Here is a 12,031-nt window from a genome sequence, read left to right on the forward strand (position 1 = left end):
AATCAGATAAGCCATAGTTTTATCCTAACAGGGTTGCAAGATAGGGTAGAGTACTCAGGCAGTCTATGGTGCTGTTTTGTCAGAGTCCAGGTTTCCTAGTGGTTTATATATGTGTGTGTCACTGGTTGACAGGTGTGGTGGCTGTGAGCACAGTTCCTGTATTGGGACTAAGAGCCATAGGGTATCTAGAGCCAGTTTGGAAGTTTTATTAACCACGTTGTTACCTACAGATTGAACTTGAGTTGTATGGAGTAAAATTTATGCCATGTATTATATCGTTTGACTTATACATAGAAATCTTTGTCTTATGTACTTGGCTGTTACCCTACTCCTTGAATTCCCCTTGGCTCAAGTAAAAGACTCTATTGCCCTAGACCATATTTAAAAAATTCATGACCACACATCCCCAGGTGTGACAGCCACCACACACAACAATAACAGCAGATGGCGCCATAAAGGCAAAACACCGCCAAGGAATTTGAGGCCAGAAAAGTGTGTCTCATTTGACATTAGCTTACGAACTGAAGACCTGAGTAGCCAGCATGGGGAGGTTCAGGGGCGCCCTCCCCTTCCTCCTATCGGGGAGGGGAGGGCTGCGCAGATGAGTGGTGTGGCAGTAGAGTGTGACGTTTGCTTGTTTCCTTCGGAATGGAGGGAGTTCTACCTCTCTTTTCAGTTTTTCTTTGTTAGTTTCTTACCATGTGGGGTTTGTTTTGTTATGCCTACCTTTCTGGGTGCCTAACCCCAGTCAATGGCAGATCAGGAAAACCTCCAACCACAGGGGGGGTTTTCCAGGGCCATTGCTCCCAGAAACCTCTCTGAAGGGACCAGGTTCTGGCTTGTGGCCCCTGGTAGGTAGAACTCCATAGCTAATGTCCCAGTCTAATATAACACACATTAGTCCGATAGCTCCTGGGAGCCGTAGGGGCTCTCCATAGAAAACCAGTCTTGAATGTAATGAAACACCATTTTCTGGGTGAGCCCCAGAGGCTCCCTGAAGCTATCCAAACTGACGTGTGCAATATTAGTTTACGGTCATCAGTCACGGAAGTTCTTTATGATTACCAGAGACCACGAGCTAGAACCTGGTCCCTTCAGAGAGGCACAGGGAGCAATGGCCAGTGAGCACTCTACATTTAGAGTATGTCATACTTGCCATCGACCAGGGAGGGCACCCAGAAAGATAGGCAAAACAAAACAAACCACTAGCTGGTTAAAATTGCAACCTACATCCGAACAAAGCAAGATAACTCCCCCCCCCCCAAAAAAAAGAAAACAAACAAGCAACATATCATCCAACTAGCGTATTCACTCGTTAGTGCCTCCCCTTCCCCAGAGGGGAGGAGGGGAGCTCACCCCTTCAGTTCTTGAGTGATGAAAACCACAAACCAGAGGGAGGGAGGGTGTCAGGAAGCCTCCGATGCTCGCCCAGAAAATGACATTTCATTACATTCAACACAGGTTGAATGACAACTGGAAGATCCTGTGTATCGAATTTACTCAGTTTCTATGATCGAGCAACAGAGATATTACAGGAAAGAGATGGTTGGGTTGACTGCATCTATCTGGACCTAAAAAAGGCTTTCGACAGAGTTCCACATAAGAGGTTGTTCTGGAAACTGGAAAATATTGGAGGAGTGACAGGTACGCTTCTAACATGGATGAAAAATTTTCTGACTGATAGAAAAATGAGGGCTGTGATCAGAGGCAATGTATCGGAATGGAGAAATGTCACAAGTGGAGTACCACAGGGTTCAGTTCTTGCACCAGTGATGTTTATTGTCTACATAAATGATCTACCAGTTGGTATACATAATTATATGAACATGTTTGCTGATGATGCTAAGATAATAGGAAGGATAAGAAACTTAGATGATTGTCATGCCCTTCAAGAAGACCTGGACAAAATAAGTACATGGAGCGCCACTTGGCAAATGGAATTTAATGTTAATAAATGCCATGTTATGGAATGTGGAATAGGAGAACATAGACCCCACACAACCTATATATTATGTGAGAAATCTTTAAAGAATTCTGATAAAGAAAGAGATCTAGGGGTGGTTCTAGATAGAAAACTATCACCTGAGGACCACATAAAGAATATTGTGCGAGGAGCCTATGCTATGCTTTCTAACTTCAGAATTGCTTTTAAATACATGGATGGCGATATACTAAAAAAATTGTTCACGACTTTTGTTAGACCAAAGCTAGAATATGCAGCGGTTGTGTGGTGCCCATATCTTAAGAAGCACATCAACAAACTGGAAAAGGTGCAAAGACATGCTACTAAGTGGCTCCCAGAACTGAAGGGCAAGAGCTACGAGGAGAGGTTAGAGGCATTAAATATGCCAAAACTAGAAGACAGAAGAAAAAGAGTTGATATGATCACTACATACAAAATAGTAACAGGAATTGATAAAATCGATAGGGAAGATTTCTTGAGACCTGGAACGTTAAGAACAAGAGGTCATAGATATAAACTAGCTAAACACAGATGCCGAAGAAATATAAGAAAATTCACTTTCGCAAACAGAGTGGTAGACGGATGGAACAAGTTTGGGGAGAAGGTGGTGGAGGCCAAGACCGTCAGTAGTTTCAAAGCGTTATATGACAAAGAGTGCTGGGAAGATGGGACACCACGAGCGTAGCTCTCATCCTGCAACTACACTTAGGTAAAAAAAAAAAACACTTAGGTAATTGCAGGTTGAAACTAACCTCCCGCAGATAAGTAAAATGGGAACTTACTCGGGAGGAGGCAGCACTGCAGGTCTCATGACAAAGAAGAGACATCCTACTGAGTCAGACACATGAGCGCCTCACGAGGCCAGAGAGGGCCCAGAACAGTCATGAGATATCTGGAGGCCAAGACATCATATGCCCGCACATCACGGACATGAGGGTAGACTGCGGGCTGGCTAAACTTAACACTGCAGACAACCTGAGACACACAAGCCCTAGAACAGGGAACCAGAGATCCACCCAGAGCACATCCACCATCACCAAACCAGTGGCTCGCAGGTAGCGACGTAAAACCACCACCGGACATTAGACACCATGTACCCCGCAGCCTAACCAACCAAGCATTCACCATCAACGAACCCCTCCAGAAGCCAGCAATCTCATCCTTCGCCAGAAAAGGAGGAGAGGCCTGCAAACGAACAAAACGACCTCCAGGATCAAAGGGACAATACTCCCGGCGCCAGTGAAGAGCGTGAAGAGCATGAAGCTTCCCCACAAAATCCCCAGAGGCCAAAGAAAACAAAAACAAGGAATTCACAAAACAAACCCAGACAGAAAGGGCCACTACAAACAGAGGGGAGGAGAGAAAAGAGAAACAGGCTCATGACGGCCTGCTCATTAGCCTGTTCGTGACAAACTTGCGAAATTCAAACATGTCGACAAAAGACAATCGACTTGAGAATGGTCCAGTAAGGACCGAAACGTCGTCGTCTCTTCACTTTCTAGTGTGTGATTTGGTCAACTCATTAGCCTGCTTCGGCTCATGAACAGGCCGGAGGTGAAAAAATACACGAGGAAGCTTGTGGAATGGAGCAGAAGTGAAATCCACCCCAAATGCAAGCTGGAGCGGGTCCACCAGTGCTGTATGATAAAAGCAACAGTATTCGGAATGAGATTCTGGTCCAGAAAATGCCAAGAAAGAAAAGATAAAACAACCTTAACAGAAATAGACAACACTACAAAGAGAAAGGAAAACAGTGACCAACATTTTCTGCAGGGAGCCCCTACAGCTCCCCGGAGCTATCCAGGCTGATTAAGATATCCCTAACTTTGGCATCAGTTGATGTGGGGGGAGATCTAGGCCTACCAGGAACCACAAGCCAGAACCTGGCCCCCCTCAGAGAGGTACGAGGAACAATAGCCTGTAGAAATACACATGTGAGTTAGGAGCATTCTATATCTGCCATCGACCGGGACAGGCACCCAGAAAGGTAAGCGCCCCAAAACAAACCCCCTATTCTGGTTAAAAATAACAAAATTGGACAAACGAGTGGACAGAACTCCCCAATTAAAAACGAACAAACAAGCATGCCGTCACACGACCCGCGCCGCATATCTGTGCAGCTCGCCCCTCCCCGGGAGGGGGAAGGGGAGCCCCAGACCCCCCCCACACCGGCGATCCACCCTGCAGTTTTTTGGCTGATGGGATATGGCTTGGTTGTTGTGGCTGCAGCTCCAAACTCTTGTTGTGCTGTCCTCTATCCAGTACTGCTCTTATGGTGGTGTGCAAGCTGAGAGTAAGGTACTCAGGTACTCAGGTAAGGTACACAGGTACTCGGGCTGCATGTGCTTGGGGTCACCTTCCCTGAGTGCCCTGTAAGTACCACCCTAGGGACTTGGGGTTCCCTTCCACAAGTCACCTTGGGTCTACCTCTGTTGGTCTTTTGGTGCTTGACGATTGACCGCCCTGAGTGTGTTGGGGGCTTTTCCTCCCTAGTTTGCCTTGGGGTAGGTGGGAGTTTTTGCACTGGTATGGGCTTTTTGTGCTGCATAGCTAGTTTTCACCCATAACAGCGGCCGGCTTTGTTCCCTCTGGGTACACTGTCCTCTTGCGAGGTTTTTCTTTTCTTTTTGTATTTGCCTGGTTGGGGGGGGGGTCTGCCTTGGTGTTCCTCCCCCCTTTATACTAGGGTTGTTTGTGTTTGGTGGTTCCTCTGTTTCGCCCTCGTGAGTGGACACGTCCTAGGGGGATCAGCATTAGCAGTGTTGATTGATAGCTAGGGGGCCAGTTAGCAGTACCCTGCCTGGGATAACCCTTAGCAAACCCAGTCTAGGGGCCCTGGGAAGCCCCGTGGGGGCACTTGGGTCCAATGGATGTTACCCCTGAGTCCCCCTCTTGCTTTTTGCGAGTTTGAGGGTTGCTCTGTCTCTTTGTCTCAGGGCGACGCAGATTGTTTTTTGTCTCCGTCATGCTGCCTGTTGGGTCGGTGACACATTTGACCCGGAGTCTTGCGAGCTTTGTTGCTTGTTTGTGACTCAGTTCATCCAATCTGATGATGACATTATTCGGGTGCAGGCGACTCACGCGTTGCAGGCGACTCACGCGTTGCAGGATATGTTTAAGTTGTTGCAGTGTGCTAGGTTGGTTGCTTCCCCGGATGCCCTGAGGCTGCCTCGTTTTGTTTATAGGGACCCGGACTTGGGGGTGTTGGTCGCTTCGGCCTTGGCTTTATCTGCACCTCCTCGTTCTTCCCCACTGTGATTCATGCGCCCTTCCCCCACTGCTTCTGGCTCCTAAGCGTCTGAGGGCTTTGGGGTCAGGACAGGGTTTAGAGGTTTCTGAGACTTGGGCGGTTTCAGGGGTTGCACCTTCCAGGGTGGCTATGGAGGCATTCGAGTTCGTTCCTCCAGCTGTAGCTCCGGGGTCTGACCAGTGGGCCCCATCCTCTTATTGCTATTCCGGCCACTCCAGTTTTTTCTTGTAAGGCCGGGGCTTTGGAGGACGACTTGCCCCTGGGTCCTGATGTGGAGGTTCCCAGGATTAGGGAGGAGCTGACTTGGGGTCTTTGGGCTCCATTGGACACCGTCTAGGTTTTCTGACCCTCTGATCAGGACTTGCTGTTACAAAGAGTGGGGTTTTCCTTTCCCCTCCCTGCATACCAGTTGGATTGGGGTTTGGTTCCGTCCTTCCAGATGTTTTCGGCTTCCCGCAGCTCTCCAGCTGATGTGCAGGCGGCAATTGCGGCTTACCTCCTGCGTGACCCGGTGTATGCTTCTATAATTGATCTGTCTTCCTTCGAGGTTGGGTCTTCGTCTCCATACTGGGTTTGTTATGAGATTCCAGAGTCGTCCCGGCTTGCGGACTGCCCTGTGTTTTTGCTGGATGCTTGGGATACCTTCTGTCATACCCGCATGCTTGAGTGGCATAAGGCTTTTGAATGTGATCCAGGTTCACCTTGGGGGCGATTTTGGTTATCTTAACGAGTGCCTTTTCGCTCCAGCTCTTCTGTGGGATATTGGCGTGGTTCAGCTTCATGTGCAGGTTCCCTCCCTGTCGGCTGCGCTTGTGGCTGAGGACTTGTGGTGCAGGGCTCATTGGATTTGGTCCTGCTTTTCTTTTTCCTCGAGCTGTCTTCTGCTTGGCTTACAGAGGATGTAGAGGCACTTTGGGCCGTTCCTGGGTCTAGCACCTTGGCTGCTCGTGCATCGTCTGCATTTTTGAAGCTGTTTGCGCTGATCCTGCAGGATGTGCTGTTGTAATTTTTCGCTGCACGCCTCACATGTAAGCAGATGGTGCTCGCTTTCTCCTTCGAATCCGCTTGGGCCCTGGCTCTTAGATTGTCTTCACCCTTTTGTCCTTTGTTATTTGCGGCTTCTGCAGTCGAACAATATATGCAAGCGGCGTCCTCCAGCTGCCGCCCAATGTCTGATTTGTTGGTTCTCCGGGGGTCCCAGGTGGGTTCCTCCCGGAGGGGTTGTACCACGGCCTGTGGTTCCACAGGCCGTGGAACGTGTGCCACAGTTGGGGGCCACAGGTGCCAATTTCAGAGCCAGTGTTGCCTTCGGTCCCGGCTGAGCCTGGTTGGTGCAGTGCTCGCTCTGTGCGCAGGTCGGGTTCTCATACGGTGTATCGGCCCTTTCGTGGATCAAACCAGTGACGGGGCAATGGAGGGAGGTTTGCTCTGTTCGCTCACGCCTGGTCCCGCGATTCGTGGGCTTTTCAGGTTGTTTTTCGCAGTCTTCGGTGGCGTTGGGTGGCTCCTCCTCCTTTGGGGGGTTCGTTGCTGGCAGGGCAGGACTCTTCTGCACTCTGTCAGGTCATTTTGGAGTGGATGCACTTGGGCGTGGTCGAAATGACCACGTCCCTCAAGTGGGTTTCCTGCCTGTTTCCAGTTCCGAAACGGGACTGTGTGGACCTGCCGTCCAATCTGGACTTATCCTGGCTGAACTCCTGGTTTTTTTTTACCCTTCCTTTGCATGACCACTCTGTCCCAGGTCTGGCTTTTGTTGGAGCCAGGCACTTGGATGGTGTTCCTGGACCTCAAGGACACGTATTAGCACGTCCCGATTCATCCGGGGTTCAGGGACTGGGCTCGGCTTTGTTTTGGGGCGTCAGAGTTTCTGCTTTCATTGTCTCCCTTTCGGATTGAACCTGGCACCTCATGTGTTCACACGCCTTACCCGGGTCGTGGTGGCACATTTGCGTCTGTTAGATGTTCAGGTATTGGCTTACCTCAATGACTGGCTGGTTTGGGCTTCCAGTTGGTCCACGTGTCTGGTCACCAGGGGTTTCGTGCTTTCCTAGCTCACCAGGTTCAGGTTCCTGGTGAACTGGCGGTAGTCCCATCTGGTTCCCTTCCAAGTACGGGCCTGGCTGGGTCTTGTGTGAGACTCTCGGACCGCTTCTTTGTCTCTTCCTCCGGCGTCTCTTCCTCCGGCGTCTCTTCCTCCGGCATCTCTTCTTCGGCTGTGGTCCTGCATGCACTTGTTTCTGGGGGGGCTTCCAGATCACCCAGCGGTTGCTCAAGGGTCTGTGCAGGAGCCTGAACTTTGCGGTAAAGGTATACCGCTGGGTCGGGTTTGGCTTTGTCGCCTGCTCTGGTTCCTTCGGGGACGTCCCTTCCTCCTCACTCGCGATCACAGGGTTCGAAACCCAGGGTCCTTGCGTCAACTGCTGCGTCGGCGGCTTCCTCTTCGGGTTTTTCGGGGTTCAGTGCCTTGGTGCCTACCCGAGCCCTCGCTCGATGTGTTCACGGACGCGTCATCTCTTGGCTGGGGCTTTGTGACCAGTGCTCACCTGGCCGGCCAGGGACAGTGGGGTCCGTCCTTCTGTCGGGCCCCACAGATCAGTGCGGGAGTTTGCAGAGTTGTGGTTTGTGCTTCAGAGGGTTCGGGTCACCCGCAGTTCGACGATCCGGCTCCATTCAGACTGCTCCCTGGTGGTTCATTGCCTAAACTGAGGGGGGGGGGGGAGGTTTGGTGCGGTCCTTAGCTGGTCGCTTTGGGTGACTCATCTGCTGAGTTCTCGGGGTTTGGCTCTCCTGGCAGTTCACGTCCGGGGCGTGTCCAACGTCTAGTCGGATGGCCTGTCCCGGTTTGTTTCCCCGTCCACGGAATGGACATGGTCGATGCCGACTCATTCAGTTAGCTCTGCCAGACGTTCAGGCGCCAGGAGGTGTACTTCTTTGTGTCGGCATGATTGAGGTGTCTTCCGGTATATGTGGAGCCCTTCCCCAACCACAAAGCCATCGGGATCGACACCTTTCGGCAGGATTGGTCGAGGTGGGGGTTCCTATACCTATTCACCCCAGTTCAGCTGTTGCTCCAAATCCTGGCTCAATTGGAGACTTACCAAGGGCGGGTAGTCCTCTTGGCCCCGTGGTTGCCAGCCCAGCCGTGGTTTCAGGCGCTGCTTGCCCGGTGTCCGAACCTGGAGATTTTTCCGCGGCTCCGCCTCTTCAGAAGATCGGCCCAGTTTGTTACGAGACTGGTTCACTCTTCTCCTCGAGTCTTCGCATTAGGTATTTTTGACTCGAGTTCATCATCATGTGTATTGTGATCAGGTGGCTTCATTGATGGTGTCCCACCTTCGGGCTTTGTCTTGGTGGGTCTGGGAGCTTCATGCTCTCCTCCAGCGCAGGGGTTTCTTCTCTTTCGGTCGTGGAGATAGGTTTGTTCGTTTGCAGCCGTCTCCTTCTTTTCTGGCGAAGAATGATACTGCTGCTTTCCGGAGGGGTCCTTGGGTTGTTGATGCTTGGTTGGTCAGGCCGTGGGCGCACATCATGTGTTTTGTCCGGTTGCGGTCCTTCACCATTATTTGCACACCACAGTTTCTGTGTCCGGGGATGCTCTTTTGGTTGATCCGGTTTCCCTTCTTCCCTGTTCGTGGGTACGGGTCTCTCAGGTCGTCCACAGGGTTATTAAGTCTAGCCAGCCTTCGGTCTGACCCCATGCCATTCACGTTCGTAAGTTTGCTGCTCTTGCTGCCGTCTTTGGTAACTTGTCCTGGGTTGACATTCAGGCATTGGGGTTTTTGGCGGTCGAACATGGTCCTGGCTGCACACCACCTCGTTAACGTTCCTGGGCCTAGTCGGGCCTGTGTCGCTTTGGGTCGGCTGCTGCAGCCTTTCTCGACTCCGCGTTGAGATGTAGAGCACCGACGACCTCCCGGGTACGTCCCCTACTTTATTTTTAGTCTTTGGTGGAGTAGCTCCAGGTAGTTGTAGGGGCTCTCTCCAGAATGTAACCAGCGTTGAATGTAATGAAACCCCATTTTCTGGGTGAGTCCCGGAGGCTTCCCGGCAACCCTCCCTCCCTCCCTCCCTCCAGTCGGTGGTTTTCACATATTTTGATATCCAGCCTCAGAACTGCAGGGTGGATCCCCAGTGCGGGGGTCTGGGGGCACCCCTTCCCCCTCCCAGGGAGGGGGAGAGAGCTGCGCAGACATGCTGCACGGCTCGTGTGACATCATGCTTGTTTGCTCCTTTTCAATTGGGGAGTTCTGTCCACTCATTTGTCTAATTTCGTCATTTTTAACCAGAATAGGGGTTTGTTTTGGGGGCAGTTACCTATTTGGGTGTCTGTCCCAGTCAATGGCAGATATGGAATGCTCCTAACTCTCATGTACATTTCTTTAGGCCATTGCTCCTCGTGCCTCTCTGAGGGGGGCCAGATTCTGGCTCGTGGTACCCAGTCGGCCTTGAACTCCACCCACATCAACTGATGCCAAAGTTAGGGATATCCTAATCAGCCTGGATGCCTCCGGGGAGCCTCCAGTGAGCCTCCAGGACTCGCCCAGAAAATGGCTTTTCATTACATTCAACGCTGGTTTGTTAAAATCTCTGGATTTACCGACCTTGGTTTCAAACCTATATAGGCCATTAAATCGAGTATATACTGCCTGATGTTTGGGCATGGGGGGTTTTGGAGGTCTGACAGGGTCTTGGCTGCCAGGTATCTTGTGAACTTTCTTGGTCCTCTGCAGCATTGTGTTGCATTGGGGCATCTGTCACGGTCTTCAGTCTTGACTTCGAGTTGAAACCTGTGGTACTCTTGCCTCCCTGGCAAGTTTTCAATATTTGTCCTTCTCTGTGGGAAGTTAGCTTCAGGGAGCCGACAGGGCTTCCCACAGAAAACCTACATTGAATGTAATGAAATACCATTTTCTGGGTGAGCACTGGAGATTCCTTGACACCCTCCTCCCCCCAGTCGGCGGTGTGTTTCTCAGTAAAGAACTGAAGTTGATCAACTCAGGCTTCCTGGGCCAGCTCCCCACTCCCCCATCCCCAAAGAAGGGGGAGGTGGAGGTGACTAGCAAGGGGGCTAGTTTCACTAAGTTTTGGTTGTTTCTTTTATTATTGAGATAGTTCTTTTGGCATTTGGGGGCTTTGGTCGTGTTTTTAAACCAGGCAGTGATTTGTTTTGATTTTGCCTATTGTCCTGAATGCTTCCTATTACCTCCCTGGTAATGGCAAAGATGATATCCTTTCAATGTTAAATGATCATAGACCATCACTCCCTGTGCCTCTCTGAGGGGGCCAGGTTCTGGCTCGTGGTCCATGGTAGGCAAAAAGAGCTCTGCAACTTATGACACTAGGTAGTATGGCACTTACTCAGTGATGATAACTTCAGGAAGCCTCTGGGGCTCACTCAGAAACTGGCATTTCATTACATTTAGTGCTGGGTTTTTATATCAAAATGTAGGTTGCCACCACTCTTCTGTATGCTGTATCTGAATACAGACTGGAAATATGATGAACACTTCTGAATTATATTTTTCTGGATAAAGCAGGAATCTGCATAATTAGGACATAAATAGATTAATTTATACTGTGCAGTATTGTGTGTATTATTAACATGGTAGTGGTTACAATTATGAATATTATCAAATAAGTAAATTACAATTGTTATTTACCTGTTTATTTTCTCATAACATTATACTGTATTATAAAGAGTGTTTTATCACAGACATCCAAGATAATTATTTTGCCTGACATTATTTATAGGTGGAAGTCTACCAAGGTGACTTTAGAGCAGAACGTGAAGCTAGAGAGGCTTTGGCAACTGACAGAGAGAAACTACGAGATGAATTACGTCACCTTCAAACTCGAAACACACAGCTCATAGATGAATTGGAGGCTTACCAGCGTAGACATCTTAATCAAGGGTTTGTTTTAGTCACTTTCTTTTAATAATTAACTATACCTTACTACTAACAAATACATTTTAAATTGGAATCTTTGTGAAGGTAGCATTCACTTTTAACCTTTGCAGAGGGTTCCACACACAAATACCAACCCATCACTTCAACACCTTGCAACTGACAATGTTCAAGAAAGGGCTAGCAGTCATAATTCCTCTCATTTTCTGTTGGAAATAATTATTTCCAGTTGAAAGAAATAAGTGTAGTTACAGGAGGAGAGCTCATGGTACAAGTGTACCATTCTTTCTATATTGTATATTTTAGTATAAAACTATTTATAACTTGTTAGTTGTTTGGTACACAATGCTCTTTCCTGGAGATTGTTCTATCAACAACAGTATTCTCTTTAACAAAAAACAAAATTTATCTTTCTGTGTTGTGCCCCGTCGGTTTCCTGGAGCTATCGGACTAATATTAACTATGTTAGTCTGGGACTTCAGTCACATGGAATTCTGCCTACAGGGAACCACAAGCCAGAACCAGGCTCCCTCAGAGAGGCACTTCGAGCAATGGCCAATGAAAACTCCACTCTTTGAGAATATATTCATATCTTCCATCGACCAGGATTAGGCACCTAGAAAGGTAGGGGCCCCAAAACAGATCCCAACTGGTAGAAAATTGCAACCCAAGACTGAACAGAGCCCAAGAACTCCCCCCCCCCCTCCCCCCAAAAAAAAACAAGGTACAGAGCACCACTTGGCTTCCGAACACCTTTGGGACGAGACCCGTTAGTTAACATGTAAGGTCGTATATGAGAAATGGAGAAAAAAATTGAAAAATTTATGAAAAAACTCTAGGGGAAAAATCGACAGGTTCATAGCGTAAATGCGACCGTATTTTCTTTCTGCTCACCAATAATTGAAGTCCTGA

At 49.2% G+C, this 12,031-nt stretch overlaps 1 protein-coding gene across 7 annotated transcripts in view; it reads left to right on the forward strand.

The window, feature by feature from the left end:
- The window catches only part of LOC123757411 (optineurin), a 490,032-nt gene that overhangs the window by 401,214 nt on the left and 76,787 nt on the right, over nt 1-12,031 (forward strand). For all 7 annotated transcript variants that reach the window (XM_069326928.1, XM_069326927.1, XM_069326933.1 and 4 more), the window contains one exon: nt 10,965-11,125. In XM_069326928.1, coding sequence (XP_069183029.1) covers nt 10,965-11,125 — 161 coding nt within the window. The remainder of the gene's footprint in view (nt 1-10,964; nt 11,126-12,031) is intronic.

This window comes from Procambarus clarkii, chromosome 19 (assembly GCF_040958095.1).
Source record: "Procambarus clarkii isolate CNS0578487 chromosome 19, FALCON_Pclarkii_2.0, whole genome shotgun sequence".
Classification (NCBI taxonomy): domain Eukaryota; kingdom Metazoa; phylum Arthropoda; class Malacostraca; order Decapoda; family Cambaridae; genus Procambarus; species Procambarus clarkii.